Source organism: Sceloporus occidentalis, unplaced genomic scaffold (assembly GCF_023333645.1).
Source record: "Sceloporus occidentalis isolate IW3139 unplaced genomic scaffold, rSceOcc1.0.p SCAF_19, whole genome shotgun sequence".
NCBI lineage: Eukaryota > Metazoa > Chordata > Lepidosauria > Squamata > Phrynosomatidae > Sceloporus > Sceloporus occidentalis.
In genome coordinates, this window is record NW_028316999.1 from 3,884,424 (window position 1) to 3,901,747 (window position 17,324).

Genomic DNA, 17,324 nt, shown 5'->3' on the forward strand with positions numbered 1-17,324 from the left:
GTGCTCTATGCATGGATCTGTAAAAAATGATTCGTTTTCCAAATTTGTGCACTGACCTTATATGTTATTATTTTACTTCTTAAAAATGTCAGGTTGTAATTCCACATCCATTACATAGTTGCAGAGTCAAGACAAAATAATCAATATAAAACCAATTTATTAACTTCGGGTCACATACCATACTGCAATGTAATCATTCACTGGTTCGGTCTGGAGTAAAGTAAAGTTAATATAAACCCCATGACCCTGTGGAACAGATATAAACCATGTGCAGTCCTTTGAATTTGGATATTCATCTGGGAATCCTGGTGAGTAAATGGTCCCATTTTCCGAAGTTATATTATATCCACAAGGGGCTGAAATGGAAACAAGGGATATTAAAATACACAGATGGCATTTATAATTATAAATTATCTAATTATATAATTATCTGGTAAGTGACATTCCAAACATAATAGCCATTATTCACAAAAAAGGAGAGGAAGAAGAGATTGCAGAAATGTTTTGGTTTCAACCTCACTTCGTTATTCATTAGGAAAGGGCAACAATGGCTGGTTTCTCCAGCAAGAATGGCTGAGCTAGCCCTGTAAAATGCATAATTCAATGGGTGGAGGGATCTCAGTAATTTACCTATGCATTATATATTGCTAGCCAAGCTCTTATATAGTAAGGCCTGGGAGTTGCAATTTTTTTTTACAATTATTTCGACAGATTAAGATATTCATATATACTTAGTTTAAGGAAAACTGTGCATTAATATTATAATGGTAAAAATACAATTTAACTTTTTTTTTTATGTGGTGGTATGTGGATGTAATGCTCATGTATGTACATAATATATTGCACACACACTAGAAGGCATTACGTTCCAGTAATAAACATGAAATACTGTATTTGCCCGATTATAAGACGACCCCCCAAAATCTGAATATTAATTTAGGAAAAAAAAGAAAAATTCTGAATATAAGATGATCCTATAGGAAAAAAGTTTTACCAGTAAATGTTAATTCATGTAAACTATGTAAACTATTTTTTTTTAATAAAAGCTATGATTCAGAAAAATATTTTGTTTTTATTTCCTTTTATTTTCCACCCTGCCCCCCCCAGTTATGCACATCTGCCCCCAGGCTTGCCACTCTGCCCCAGAAATGCCTTATACCCCCTATATGCCACTGTGTCCATAATATGCCTTTTAACCCCCAATGTGCCACTGTGCCTCCAGAAATGGAGCAGAGTGGCATATAGGGAGGTATAAGGCATTTTAGGAGGCAGAGTGGCGTATAGAGGGTTAAAAGGCATTTCTGGAGGCAGAGTGGCATTAAGGGGGTTAAAAGGCATTTCATAGAGCACCCTGCTTACAGAAATGCCTTATGCCTCCCTATATGCCACTCTGCCCCATAATATGCCTTTTAACCCCCTAAATGCCAGAGTGGCCTATAGGGGTATAAGGCATTTCTGGAGGCACAGTGGCATAAAGAGTGTTAACACACCCCCCCAACTTACCGGTGCTTCTGACTCCCGGTGTGTTGTCTATTCGTGTAGACAACTTCCGCTGCAGCCGGAAGGAGGTGTGGTTAGCAGCAGGGGTTGTCTGCGTCCATCGCGCATACACCCTCCGACTGTCAGAGATAATTCCCCGCACCGGTGCGGGGAACTCTGATCTCTGACAGCTGGTGAAGATCTGCACGATGGACGCAGACAACCCCGCTGCTAACCGCACCTCCTTCAGGCTGCAGTGGAAATTCTCTACCTGCTGCCCGGACAATACACCGGGAGTCAGAAACACCGGTAAATTGGGGAGGGGGGGCATAAGACAGGAGGATCCAGGTCCCCTGCAGTGTTGTGGGGGATCTGGATCTTAGTCTTATAGTCAGACCTATTTGAGGTCTGATTATAAGACGAGGGGTATTTTTCAGATACCTCGTCTTATAATGGAGCAAATACGGACTTTCTTGGTTTATAACAAATGCTAATTCCTACAAATGAAGACTGTGTCCAACAACTTTGTTCATTAGTACTAAATGCCAGCAATAATTTGTCTAAAATGTAACACAAATTGTAAGCCTTCAATGCTTTTAGGTTTAGCACTAATTAATCTTTACATAAAAAGACTTATCATGAGGCATAGCTTTGTGAACTACTTAAAAATAAATAATTAGCATACAAGCTTTTAGGATAATACACTTACCTTCGCATCTTGGATAGGGATAATTCCAATTTCTATTAATACCATGTTGGCAAGTTAGAACAGCTTGTCCTTTGAGAACATACCCTGGATAACATTCAAAAGATATTGATTGTCCCACTTTATAATCAGAACCAATGATGTACCCATTCTTAAAAGGATGAGGATCAGGACAGTTCTGAAGTTCATAAGCTGTGGAACAAAAAATGATATATTAAAATATCTTAAATAAAACAAATGAACAAAAGAAGAAAACACTTTATTCTGATAAAGGGATTGTAATTGAAAATGTTTAAAAAGATAGGCATACCGACAAAAACATAGTCAACATCTGCAGTAATCAATTGATGAGCTATGTTTATCTTATTTTTGGGATTTAGCCACTAAACTACTAGGTCTCATACATATCTTGCAGTGCTACTATATTGATTTTTTTGGGCTAAAGAAATATCAATGCATGATGTCTGCATGGGGCTCCGTCTGAAGCTATGCGTACAAACACTCCAAAGAAACAATATCCTTAGCTCTTGGTGGTATTGAGGTACTTTGTTCCACTGTCCAAACAACCTAAATTTTATTTAATTTAGCTTTACTAAATTCAAATGATAATTCATCCCACCACTGGAGAAAAATTCAAAGTGTTAGGGAAGAAAAAAAAAAGATTCACTTTTTAAGTAAAGTAATACGTAGCTCTCTAAGAACACTAAAAGCATGCTAACAACACTCGTGTTGATCAAACAAGTAGACACTTTAGTTTTTTATGATTTACTAAATACATTAATTTATTATTTCATGATACCAAAATCATAACATGAGCACTTACTAGATAGTTTGAGAAGTATTCATAAAGTGAAGAGATATGTTTTAAGTGCAAATGTAAAGAATTATAATAAAATGCTGATTATGCTAGCTGCTATAATGGGAAAGTAATGCGAAAATAACATTGAACTCATCTTTATATATGTCTTTTTCTTCTGAGTAAAGAGAATGCTGTGGAGTTTACATAAAAGGCTTGGAACTCTGTATCACAACACAGGATAACACATATTTACTGTCCGTGTGTGTGTGTGTAGCAGCAATGGGTAATTCTTCTCTGAACACGGTGCAAGACACATTAGCTCTTGGGTTAGAAGAAATGTGTCTGGTCTTCCTGGTTAATTGCTGAGGACACTTTCATTTGCCAGTCATGACATACTAAATATCTTAAAATAACCTTTACCTTGATACTGAAATTTGAAGCCTTGTCGGTTATTTGAATGATCACTAAAAAAGTGGATGAGTACTTCATGGGTTGTGCTGAGTAATGATGGTGGGAGATCAGTTCCACTAAACTGCCCAATATGGGAGCTGGTGTGATAAGGTCCATTTTGAATTTCAAGAATATCATGATTTGCCTCTGTTGAAAAATTTTCGAATTGGATATGAGCTCCTGGTATAAAAATAAACAAAATATAAAAAAAATACATTATTCGTCTGTTTATATTACCAGTAATGCAGGTTGAAAACAGATTATAAAAACAAAGAATTATTAATATTATAATAGGGAAGGGTAGCAGCACTTATTAAATCGTAAATGCATTACACATGCACTCAGCTTGAAATGGTTTACATGGTTATAAATTCCATTTATTACATAGTTATATAGGCTGAAAAAAAGACATGCGTCTTTCCACATCCTTATTGTCCTTATTGTAAGAATCCCTTTCCTCTGCCTTAGACTAAATCTCTTTTCTCCCAGTCTAAACGCGTGACCACGTGTCCTATGCATAGTCCTGTTTATGAATAGGTTTCCACACAATGGTTTGTATTGGCCCCGAATATATTTATATAATGCTATCATATCCACTCTGAGGCGCCGTTTTTCTAAACTAAACAGATAAGTTAACCTTTCTTCATAACTAAAGTGTTCCATTCCTTTTATTAATTTTGTAGCCCGTCTCTGTACTTTTTCTAGTGCCATAATATCCTTCTTTAGAATAGGTGCCCAAAAATGCACAGCATATTCCAGGTGTGGCCTTACCATTGATTTATAAATAGGCAAAATTATAATTTTATCCTGCGAATTGATGCCCCTGGATTAATTCGCTTTTAGCCCCTTTTGTAAACTAAAGCTGCCTATTACTAATCTGCAATGTATTATTTAAGCTATGACAGAAACATATCAAACTAAACAGTGTACTCATTGAAAACAGAGTTAACTATATAAAACTAATTATTTATATATACCAACCATATCCAACAGGTAGCATGATCTTCCAGGTGCAGTCTAAATTACTTGGATAATTTCCAGGAAAACCTGGACTTAGAATGACTCCACTCATGCTCACCAGGGCTCCACCACACTTGGCTGATGGGGAAAACAAGCATTAGATATACTAGTTTCAAATATCTAAGCATTTTTCAAGTTTATCAAGCCTTATTGACAGTTTACCTCTAAAAAAGTGTAAAGGGAATTTTTACTCTTAATTTGCCAGGGCTGTTAGAAGCAGCTAGGCTAGATAACTGTTTAAGCCTCAATAGCAAAGTTATCATAGAAGCTTACAAGGCACATCAAGTTCTTGAGTATAAAATTATTCAATTGGGAACATCCAAATCAATCTTGATTCAGCTGCACAATTTTTATTACTCACAGAAATTCACTTATCTATTTTCATAGATTTCAAACCTTGCAAAACACATAAAAATAGTTGTTTTATCGGACAGCAGTGAACATAGCAAGTCCTTCACAGCTTCATTTGCAAAAGGAATCATTGATAAATGCTTGTCCATATGTGGACCACAACAAGACATCCATGTGTAACATAAACAGTGCCACAAACATTAATGGATAGCTGTGAAAATAAGGAAACATGACCAACTCACCTAGTGCAAATGAGAAAACAAAAACCCAAGATAAATTCATATACCTCTCCAGAGTTTAGATGTAAAATGCTACATAAAACTATATTTTTCTGAAAACTAGGCAACCCTGGGTATTGCACTATGGTATTTTGTGCATCAGGTTATCTGCCAATCTCATCCAAATATTTTTTGCCCGTAGTACCAATGTCTTAAGCAACATCCCCCGAGGACAGCAATGCCTCACGTGCATAGGTTAGGCATGTTTTAGGAAAGCTACAAGGCCAAAATTGGAACATGTGCAAACCTGAAATTTTCACAGATTGTTTTACAAGGCCCGTGTCCTATTTAAGACCCTTTAGCAGACCCTTAATTCAAATTATCCCCATAAAATAATATATTCATGACTAGCAGATGACTCTGGGGAGTTAATTTCGGTTATTTTGGCATTTTTCATGCAGCCATTAATTCACCAATCATGCCAAAGTTTGTGGTAACTTTTTGTGTGTTTTTTACACATATAATCCTATGTTGCTTGGATTCCTTGTTCATCATATGTGCAACTGCACAAAACACACATAATTTCTGTTCAGTAACATTCCACATGCAAAGGTTTGGCATATTTTGGGTACACTATGGGCCAGTTTTAGAACATGCACATTTTTTTTAAATACTTTTGTTGCGAGGGGCAGTATTTCTTTATAGGACTTGTATTTTTCTAGGAGAAGGAATAATACAGGATATTCTTTGTGTGTCTATATTTTTACACTTTTTATTTCTTACACTTTTAAAATGTTAAATATTTTTAAAACATTTTTTTTATGCACTGTTCTCTACATGAGAGCAGCACACTACAGCTAGTGATCCCAAATGGGGTCTTTTCAGACCCCGTGGATCTATTTTGAGAGAGGGAAACACAGTTCAGTGAACAGACTAGTTGTTCTAGTGCTTCAGTTGCATTAATATGCAAAAAATTAAAAAGGCTTTATTGAGAATATTATTTGCCATTTAGGAATGTTTTTCAATTTTTAAATGTTAACATAGCTTGTATAACATGATGTTCAATTAAAGTTGAGGAGTCATTAAACTAAATTTAAAAAACATTTAAATTACTTGTTATACATTTTTAAAATATTTTATAATTTTATTAACATTTTTTTTATTCAAGTTGGAAAAAAATGTAATTTCTAATCAGACTTGTTTTTTGACCTTATACAAATACAAACTAAGCTTTTCAGCAATCTGCCCTTCCTCTGTGCAGGTTATTTTTCAATTATTTTTATTGTGTAGTAAGACATTTTAATATTGCATTCAGTAACCTTGGTGAGTGATGTGAACAAGTAATCATTTTTGACATTAGAGGCAATTTTCTGTAAAAAAAAAAAATTAAATGTTAAATTCATGATGTGAATTAAACTCTATGTTTTCAAAATCCATCCCATTTATACCTATGGAATACTTTTTCAGATACAATAAATTTGTGTAAATATATTTGCTAATGATATACAATAAAGGCTGTTAGGGGTTCTGGTAGGCAAACCAGTATAAACCTATAGTAGTCAACAGCAGCCAATTAGTGAATACATGTATTCACCCTTGCATTTATTCTAAATGTCAGGCCAGTACTTTCCAATGAGTCCTTTTGATCCAGTAAGCCATACCACATACATATTTCGTCCATCATGCTTAGGGCCAGAGTATGATGTCATATCCCACTATTTTACTTTTGAGGCTATACCGTTATGTATAGTCCCCCATCTCTATAATAAACAGACTTGGGTAACTTTGTAAATTAGTATGTCATCGTATTGATTTCTATCAGGAGAGCTCATTAGTGGCTTTAACAGCAAAATTTAACATAGCATCAGAATTTCAAGTTTGCCAAAAAATGTATGATTCACTAGAAGGCGACGCTGTTGTGCATGGATTCCATTTTGACAAAATTTTTTTTTTTTTCCAGGGGGGATGTTTAAATACACTGACACCTTATTTATATTCCCTGTATCGATTTGGCACCTTCAGATGAAAAGGCAGTCAAGGTGAAACCCTTCATGCTCTTACTCTTATACCCCAAATGTTGTTTACAAAGAGACTTTTGATATGGAAAATGATCATCACACCCACTGTGTCCATGGTACTGCAGGCTATATATTGGCTGGTTACAAGGGAGGTCTTGGATCTCCCAAATAAGGCCCATGGAGCAGAGGTTCAGCAAGGGTCTGTTGTCTCCCTGGAACTGTTATCCTAGGCTTAGTTAGCCTAGGGCAGAGTACGCCACTGTCTGATTAACAAATAAAGGTTTTCGTTTTTTTAAAGCAAGAAAAAATAAGCACACTAGATATACATTATGTGTAGTTATTATAAAAGTAAACATTCTTACCAATACATAATGGGGAGGGGTAATTCCAGCGTCTCACTGTCCCAGGCATACATAAGATATGTGAATGCCCCTGTGAACCAACATAATATACACGGTTTGGTTGATAAACAACATGTATTTTAATTTCTTACCAATCTTACCAACAAAAATATACATAGGACAAAACAATCACATACCTCACATGTACTAAATAACATTCTTCAAAACAATTTAAATAACTGATTGTCTGTTGCTTTGTTTCTATGTAGTTGTTTTTCAGGATAAATAAAGATAATTTTGAAATGTTATTAATATCTAAATGTCCTCATTGGACGCTTAGATATAATTTAAGTCTATAATACAAGGTACATTCCATTTCTAGGTGTTAGCAAAGCCATATCGCAAACAAAGTGCCCAAAGAGCCTGGTATATAGCTTGGGGAACTTAGGGTGTCTGGCCATTCCATTGATGCATGGGGACTGAACCGGAAGGAGGCAGCTGAGACCCTGCTCCTCTCTGTAGTCAATGCTGTGGCACTCAGTTCACATCTCTGTGCATCACTGTGCCCACCGGAGCTCCCAGACTTCTTGGGAGTTGTACTATCCTGAGTATTTCAATTGTGTTCAAGAAGATGTGTATGTCCTGGCAGTGGGTGAGCAATGTTTCTGAAGAAAGGTTTTAATATGTGGACTTTTCTTTGTTTGTTTAACTGGTGACATATGTGTGGAACTTCAAGAAAATGCTTTAAATTAAAAAAATCGATTACTAAAATAATTGCAGGTTACAATGTACCTGTAACGTGTATCCAAGATCACACTGGAAAGAGACCACATCATTAACTATATATCGATCTCCAATTTTAATGCCATTTAATGGTACTGATGGCTCTGGACAGGCAGTAAGACCCACAGCTAAATCAGATAGAAAGAGGAGTAAAACAAAGTAAATACATATGTTTTAAAGAAGAACCACATTAAAGTTTAGCTGAATAACAATGCTAGTTATTGTAATAGTCTGTATACTGGTATTACTGTATACCGGTGGTCTGGTCATCGCCTGCTACATTTCCAGTCAACCCCTCCCGGCTCAGCTCACTACTAGTTGCCAACATCCTACCTTCTAGCTGGTGGGCAGTGCAAGGATTGGCCTTCATGCACAAGATTCCTCATCTCCAGGCCAGGTAGGCCTAACAATTACATTAGTTGCTGTGGTTATATGACCACTAGAACCAATGGTTGCACTAGAACCAGTCTACATTGTAAAATTGCAAGCCCTTTCTATCTTTTGTATGTCTTTGTCTTGGACTGACAATTTAAGAATGTAATATCGCATATATAAAGTGATGTGTTAAGTTTATTTTCATAAATTTACACTGTTATAAATAATAAACATCAATAGCTCCTACATTAAAGAATTCTATAGATATATTTTAAAATGTAATAGACTCTTATACCGGTATAAAACATTCCTGGGATTTCTTAAGTCTCAGAGTTTTTGCCCTAGTTTTAGTGTCTCAGGATGAAGGGAATATTTTCAGGATAACACAACCTGGAGCTGACCCTTTCCTACTCTGCCTGATATGTTATGGATGATATTCCTGTTTGAATGGAGGTTACTCACTTAAATTACGATAAGTCAAGTTTCCCATGGTTCAGTATTACAGCCATTTGACAAATCACTACATAGAACAGAGCAATAGACTGTTAAAGGTTTAATATTACAAGAGTCTTAAGGTCAGCTCTTTTAGAAAGTTCCCAGATATATTAACAAACATCCCTAGAAACATGGTGGTTTGTAACTTGAGTCTCTTTATGAAACACTGATTTCTGAAGGGGAGGGGGTTATTGTCTACAACCTCTGGGCAGAGCAAGGGTTTTTAGTTTACACATACTTCCTTTCCTGGTTCTACCCATTCCCTCCTACATAGTCTCTGCCTTGCTTCAGATAAGCAGCAAAGTCGCTGTTTATGTAAGTTTGTTTTCTTAGACGTATACTTTTGTTTGTTTTTTCAAATTTGATACAAATATACCTCCTATGTTAGGTTTATAGTCATAAGTATATACTATATATAAAACTGTTGACATAATCATACTTCATATATAAAGACCCGCATTTTTAATATTCCTTTTTAAGAAGCAATCAAAATGAACATTCTATTGGCTTCATTGTGATTGCTCCATAGGTAGCACTTGATTCCAAATTGATCTTTATAATATGGCAACAGACTGTTCCAACAAAATCTAATTCAAATCTGCTAAAGTATCCAACAGTTCATGGTTTGATGTAAATTAATAAAACCACAATGGCCACTAAAGGCAAACACTCAGTTGAGTAACAGGTAATCTGAACTTGAAACAACTTGAGAGCATTCAACAATATCAATTTAAACAGCATATTTTTTTTATTCGGCTGCAAACTAGCACATCATGAGTCTTCTATTAAGTAGGCTTAAATTGCACTTTAGTGGCTGCAATCTTCTTGCACTCTACTACTGACTGCTTTAGAGTCAGTAGTCCAGTCTGTTCTGAGCAACCACTGTATCTATTGTGTTGTCCCTAATTTACCTCCTTTTTTCTTCTTGGTGCATCCAAAGGTAAATCTTTAATCTCTTACCTTCCTTTCCTTACATGTTTTCATTCAATGTAGCAGCTCTGGGGTGGTACCATGCATTTATATGGGTGAATAATATACGAAAGCATTCAATATAAAGGGTCTTTCAGGATGATGTACAGATGTCATAACATGATACAGTATCTTACTGAGAACTAGACTTGGGCCCCAGGGGGGCTCTTCGTGTTCGTCTTCGTGCTCATCTTCGGCAAAAAAAAAATCTTAGTATTCCGCGAATTTTCGCCTGTTCTTGTCTTCTCTTCGGGCGAATATTCGTGGACATTCTTCGTGTTCGTTTTTTTTCTTAGTTTTTTTCCGGTTAAGGGGTTAATACGAGGTTAACACGTACCGCAGCAGCTCTGGCGCCAGGAGTTTAAATGTCCGTATGAGCAACTCTATTGGTCGTCAGCAGGGGGCTCGTCTGCCAATGGTTGATGGCAGACGAGCCCCCTGCTGGTGACCAATAGGGTCGCTCGTACAGACTTTTAAACTCCTGGTGCTGTACCTTGTCTGGCAGATACCACTGGTCTCCCTGTTCTATGAGTTAAATGTCCATACAAGCGACTTTATTGGCCAGTGGTATCTGCCGGAGAAGTTGCTGCATTATGATTTTAAAAGTCTGTACGAGCGACTCTATTGGTCGCTTGTACAGACTTTTAGGCTCCTGGTGCCGTAACTTGTTGCACCTTAAGGGATTAAGGGGCCGTGCGAGTGAGCCTATTGGTCGCTTGCACAGCGACCAATAGGCTCACAATCCATAGGTTCGCTGTCAGGGGTTACAAAAGCCATGCGAGTGAGCCTATTGGTCACCTGCAGGTCCCTGTAGGCGACCAATAGGCTCATTCGCACTGCCCTGTAACCCGTGACGGCGAACCTATGGTCAACTCCCGCGATGCCGCAAAAACAAGGTAAGCTACATGGGGAAGGGACCGGGGAGAGTAGTAGACGAAGATGAAGATCTTCGTGGTGTGTGGCTTCGTCTTCGCCTACGTTTCACCGCCGCCGTCTTCTCTTCGTCGTGTCTTTGGAACGAACACGAAAACGCACTCTTCGTGTTCGTTTTCATGTTCGCCCGAAGATGAATGCACAAGTCTACTGAGAACTATCTCAGGAGATCCCTTGAATCCTTGCTGCTAGAAGGCTATTGTTTTGTTGTTTTTTTGTTGGTTAGGTAAAGAAATTGTGTTTTTAAAATTAAAACGTGTGGTTTTGTTTTACTTCCAGTGCCATTCTCATGGGTCCGATGGACTACAAAACTCAAATGTTATGTAGTCATCAGTATTGTGTTTAGCATATGGATAAAATGTACTTGCTAGACCAAAACCAGTATGTCCTCAATAATAAATGAGCTTGTAGTAAAATAAATCAGAACACTATCTTAGTAATTCAGAACACTTGTAACATATCTGTACCTGTATCTTATTATGTGCCTATAATTATAAAAAAAACTATTTAATTAATGGCATACATAATTATGTCTTAGTCTGGCCTTGCATTGATGGTTTTGTCACACTTCTTAAATAGACTCAAGTGAAAATGTATCTTCACCAAAAGTGCTTTTAATTAACCTCAGCTAATGTACCAGTAATAGCGCTTTAATCTATGTGAATATAAAATAGATTTAATGGTCTGCCTGAGCAATTGTTTGTGATAAAGAGGTCACAGTAACCATTTGCTTGTATGTAAGACTTGTATAACAACATGTTATAAGGACAATACTTGCATAATATGACAGAGAAAACAAATCAGTTGATGGTGTAAGAAAGTAGATACAAATATAAAATAGTATATATTCATACTACTAACAAAATATCACATTTAAAAAGTAAATATTCTTGTCATCCATAAAACATGTCATCTTTTCTATTGCTTTGTGAACATATTGTGTTAAAGTGTATGTGTGTGTCACCATATGTTCTTACAGTGTATGGTGTTAGAATGAGTGTGTTTTATAATTTGGTGTAAGTAGGTGTTTCTGTAGGTGTGTCCTTGTGTATGGTGTTGAAGTAAAATGTCTAAACCTAGGATTAGTTGCTTCTGGGAAAGAGAGGACAGGGAGAGAAGAAGTGGGTGAAAGTGTGTTGTTGTTATGGAGGGGAGCCAAAAAAATACTGCACCCAGGCACCCTAACCCAAGGCTGATTACAATTTTCTGGTAAAATCTTTTAATTAAATAGTAGCTTCAATAGAATGAGGTATGCCTTTGTTTGGAGGGGAGTTATCTAAAAGAAACGAGACTTCCAGGTAAACGGATTCTGTTCCTTCACTTGCCCCTGCCCAGTCCAAGTCCAGTGAGTTGCAGAGAAACACACTCAAGGGTTTATTTGCTAATGCAGGACTTTGCCAGTGAATATGCAGGGGAGTTGAAATTTCATTCATGCATAAGCAAATTGTAGAAGGGCACTTCCAAACACTCATTTATCTATGTATACAGACTTGATTAGCGCTTCCTTGAGGGGTTGGACTCCCTGGGTTTGTCTTTCACAATGCAAAGCCAAAGAGTTGAAACTACAGCTTTCTTGCAAACTTACTGTACCTGGCAATTCTAACTAGGGGGAAAGTACCCTTAAAACATGTCAACTATAACAGTAAAGATCGAGTGCAGTCAGGATGGCAGCCAATTTAATTTTGCAGCAGCAAAATCGCAACAATGGACACCAAGCTCCACCAAGGAGACTTTTATATTACCTCTCCATCACATGCAATATGGGATGATGGGGTGAGGAGGGCATGATAGGTACTATGCTTTCCATTTTATCCTCACACCCTGGCCCACTGGGTAGAGGTAGTGGGGTTCCCATTTTACTTATCTATTTTCAAGCTTACTTAAATTTCCATGACTGCAAATGCAACTCAAAAAAGCCCTAACATTCACATCAACTCATATTCAAAGCAAGTAGAATGTTATTATACGTGTTGCAGTTGTAGCATGGAAGCCCTTGTGAACTATGTTTTGCCCATTAACCCTTTAACTAGGTTATGTCCATTTTTAAGTCAGCCGCTTTACAGGTTGACCCTTTAATTAATCCAATGGCTTTCTAAAATATCACATTTTGCAGATACATTTGCATTGTGTGTCATACAGAAAATATTTTTCTATAGATAATATAATTAATATATGATGAATATATATCTGCATATAATCTTTGCAGCTTTAAAGCAGATGTTAAAACCCTTGAATTACCAAGACATCTACAAGGCATCAACAGACATGGATTCTCCTAATGGTGCAGTGATTCACGCACAGTGAAAATGACTGCTTATATTATCTTAATGAAGCATTCTTTCTAAAAAAGAAATTAAATCCAAGACAGCTAGCAACAGACATGCCAATTAGCATATACAAGCACAGTGATAATCTTCACTTTACACAAAAATTCAATAAATGAAATAAACGGCTTTGTTCAGCATTTAAACTAATTAGTTACTTAGACACATCTATGTATGAATTAGATACTCAAGAGTTATCTCTGTTGTTATTCTTTTTACCATTTATTAAATACTCACTAGTTTATGTTTGTGTCTTTTTTATGCATTAAGCAAATAGCACTACACCTATAATTGTGTCCATAACCAAATGTTAACATCTTTATACTCACTCCAAAATCAAATTTAAAAACAAATCAATTTCATGTGGAGTTGGTATAGGCATGGGTATGAAAAAAAAATGTAGACAAGATTGCAGAATCTGCACAAAGTAAAATTTGATTGAGATTGTGTCTAATAAGTCTCCTCATCCTGCCCTTATTCCCTGCCACTCCTAAATTATTCCCTACCTTCGATAAGCAGTAGAAGACTTAAAGATCCAGAAATCTAGCCCTATGAAGTTCACATGTATGCTTGTGAGAATTTAATAATGTAAGACTTGTCATTTGCTTAATATTATTTGCTTACAGATACAAATGACCAAGTTGGTTCTAATTTTAGTTAGTTTTCTTACTATCATGTCATCAGGACAAAGAAAACAGCCAGTCTAAAAGAATAAGTTCTTAGCTTGCCATTTATAAACACTAAAGAAATTAATAGAATTAGAGCATTTACAAATGCAAAGCAACATCACATTACTTAATGAACCTACATAATTAATGTATGAACAATCAATCCTGAACACAAAAACAGGCAGCATAATAATATTTGAATGATGGAGTGGTTGGCGATTTGTGTCATGTTTATGACAATTATGAGATTAAAAGACCAGTTCATTCCTGAGAGAGCATGCATTTATGTCGAGTTGAATATATTTTCTCAGATTTTAAGATCACTCATTAAGATTAATTTCCAAAGGGCTAAAGCTGAACATTTCAAAAGCCATTTTACTCTCTTTAACCAGCTACAGAAATACTTCCATAATAAAATACTAGAATAGTTTGTTAATTTGACCTTTGTCATCCCATTAATCATACTGTTACTGCAAAACCCTATTCATTCTAAAAAGGTTAACACAATTTTTGTTTTAAATATTTCTTTCACATCAATTAAATGCTCTCCAATACTATACAACCCTCTTGTTGTTTTTCTGCAATTATTAAAAAAGGTTTACATAACAAATGTGTGTCTGAATCGGTGCTGATTACACACTGGCATTAATATAGTAAAACTGACAAATGTTATTATGAATTATGGAATAAATTGCTTACATCTTCTACAAGACAGCACCCTTGCAAATTAACAAATAGATGTAACATCATCAGTGATGCAGTGGACCAAGGAAAATATAAACTTGTCTATAGACAGATTTCAAGTTAGAGAACATGTGTGCTGGTGAATAACTGTCTGGAATGTGTGACATTTACATATTTAGCTGTGCTGTCAGGCAGAGAAAATACAAAAGAACAAAAAGTTTAAAGGTTTTGGAAATTACTGTATGAATACTGTTCATTCAAAAACAGCATATAATCTTACTTTTATATTCCAGATGAAATCCAGCAGCTGCCACACTTATATCAGAATGAAAGTGAAGGTAAAGTTGATTAGAAGTGCTGTTTAATAAAGCTGGAACTGTAGTACCTAATAGGAAAACAAGAAAAAATATCTGGTTCTATCAAACACACAGTGTTAGTAAAAATATATGATTACAGACAAAAATAATGTTGACTTTTTAATACATTGGGAACATTACTGTACAAAGATCTAATAATCTCTATAATGTAGATCTAAAGATCAGATAAATCTATCAGAGGCATCTGTGGCAGACAGAGGACACAGACTGGAGTCATCCACATTATTAGTAGTAATGCTAGTTCTTTTCTTTCTCGTCCATAATTTGTCCAAAAGTGGCACTACTGCAATTACCAGTAATGGTCCAAAAGGAGGCTACTGTTGCCTTGGGTTCAGCCAGAAATTTAGCTACCTGTCTATAGCAGCTTTCAAGCAATGAAGGATTCAGCAAGAACTGGAAATCTTAATACGTTGCAGTGCAGTTCCCTGACTTGGAGAGGCACTTGAAGATCAAAGAAGAATGGGGGCAACGAGAATAATAGAGCTGGCTGAGTTATTGTTAGTTTGAGTCAAGTGCAAGACAAATGCATAGCTCGGACAGGCTCATCAGAAGGGGAGTAAAACAAGCCATATCCATGCGTTCTTGACATTCCATTCCTTTCCAACTTTGGATTCTTGCAGCCTAAAGACAAGCCTCTTGTTCAGACTTAAATCTGGCTAGGTCTGGGACTCAGCATGGGCCTACTATGAGCTAACCCACCACTAGGCTATAGTTTGAGAGAGAAATGGGGTGCAAACTTTCAATATTTTGAAAAGTACTTTTTTTAAAAGACGCATTGAGAAAGCAAACAGGTGAGGAAGTTTACCAGAAAAGCTGCCCAGTCTTGGTGCTGTCATATCTGAGCCATCATATATCTCAAGCGAATCCCAGTTGTGCTCTGTTGCAAAACTTAAAACTTGAATCTGTAAAAAAATACAAGATTAACTACATAATTATTTACAGTAGAGAAATACTTGCAAACCCAATGCTACAATGCATTCTTGATCTATATTTCTTGAAAGTAGATTTATCAGAACCTTACATTGTGCACTTCATTACAATAAATAACATTGAATATATATACATATGTGATACACTGCAGTTTTCAGTTGTCTAGCCATCACAATTTGGCGCTCACAATCGTGGGAAGCTTAAGGGGGCTTTTCTGTGTGTGTAATTTTTTCATGTTAATTATCATGTTATTTATGTTATTTCTTGGAGTCCACTTTGGTAGTCATTTCTGTTACACCTAGGTTTTGATTTAAGGTTCCGTGACAATGACTAGGTTAAAATAACAAATTGACTGTGGCCATTTTCAACCCCAAATTCGGGTATTGTGCTGATTCAAAAGATCCAAAAGGGCATACTGTCTCAGTGAGAGCACAATAGATACACAGCCACTACCTGGAATTAACAGGATAACTGAATCCAGTAGCTGGACACACCACAAGTAGGCTGGTAAAGACAAATAGGCTGGCCATACACTATAAAATCGATGCACCGGTGGTCACTTCCTCCTCCTCCTCCTCCTCCTCCTCACAAGTAACACTCAGGATCCTTTTAATAAAGGTCCAAAGTACAAACTACGGCAAGACCAAGGTGCCTAACATGTTTAGTCAACTAGGGGACCTTCTTAAAGGCTCTATCCTTCTGGATAGTGGTTGGCTAAGCAACATATGGCGATATAGTGTGATGAAATCCCCGATATTTATTGCCTCAGATAGGTGCTTTTAAATCGTGTTTGGTGGATGTGTGCTGATTCCTCATACAACTAAACACAAAAATATACACGTAACATAGATTAAAATCTAGAATGCTTTAGTTAAAATGTAAACTGTACTTGAAGAAAATACTGCGAAAAAAAGTGAAAAGTAATCCATTGATAGCTTTCAAATAAAGCACATAACATATGAAAATAAATACATTGGATCTTTAACATTTTAGTAGGTTTTTTATTTCAAGTTTCCCTAAGTATTAGAAAATAAGTGAGCGATATTAGAGATATCTATAAATATAAATAAAAGTAAATCAATGCATCAATATTGAATTTGCCTGTGGGGCATCAATGCCCCTTGAGTTGTTATATCTAAACTTTACTCTATATACATAATTTAATTCATCATCATGGATGTCATTTAAAAATATGTTCATTCTACAAAGTGAAATGTCTGAATTTACATTGGGATTTTGGTTGACGTCATCACGTATTTACTGCATTGACTTTATATGGAATTCCTAAATTATACACACTGTCCATTTCATATTTATAAACTGTGCCAGGTTTTTTTGTTAAATGTAGGGTTTTTTTGGTCCCACTGAAATGTAATTTTACTATAGTTTCAAATACAATATATA

At 36.1% G+C, this 17,324-nt stretch overlaps 1 protein-coding gene across 1 annotated transcript in view; it reads right to left on the reverse strand.

The window, feature by feature from the left end:
- Positions 1 to 17,324, reverse strand: part of LOC149302324 (CUB and sushi domain-containing protein 1-like) — a 589,437-nt gene that overhangs the window by 73,428 nt on the left and 498,685 nt on the right. Inside the window, exons 36-43 of the mRNA XM_089482423.1 lie at positions 15,796 to 15,892; positions 14,894 to 14,998; positions 8,175 to 8,293; positions 7,404 to 7,473; positions 4,416 to 4,532; positions 3,405 to 3,614; positions 2,189 to 2,377; positions 179 to 356 (exon numbers count right to left, since the gene is read on the reverse strand). Coding sequence (XP_089338549.1) covers positions 179 to 356; positions 2,189 to 2,377; positions 3,405 to 3,614; positions 4,416 to 4,532; positions 7,404 to 7,473; positions 8,175 to 8,293; positions 14,894 to 14,998; positions 15,796 to 15,892 — 1,085 coding nt within the window. The remainder of the gene's footprint in view (positions 1 to 178; positions 357 to 2,188; positions 2,378 to 3,404; positions 3,615 to 4,415; positions 4,533 to 7,403; positions 7,474 to 8,174; positions 8,294 to 14,893; positions 14,999 to 15,795; positions 15,893 to 17,324) is intronic.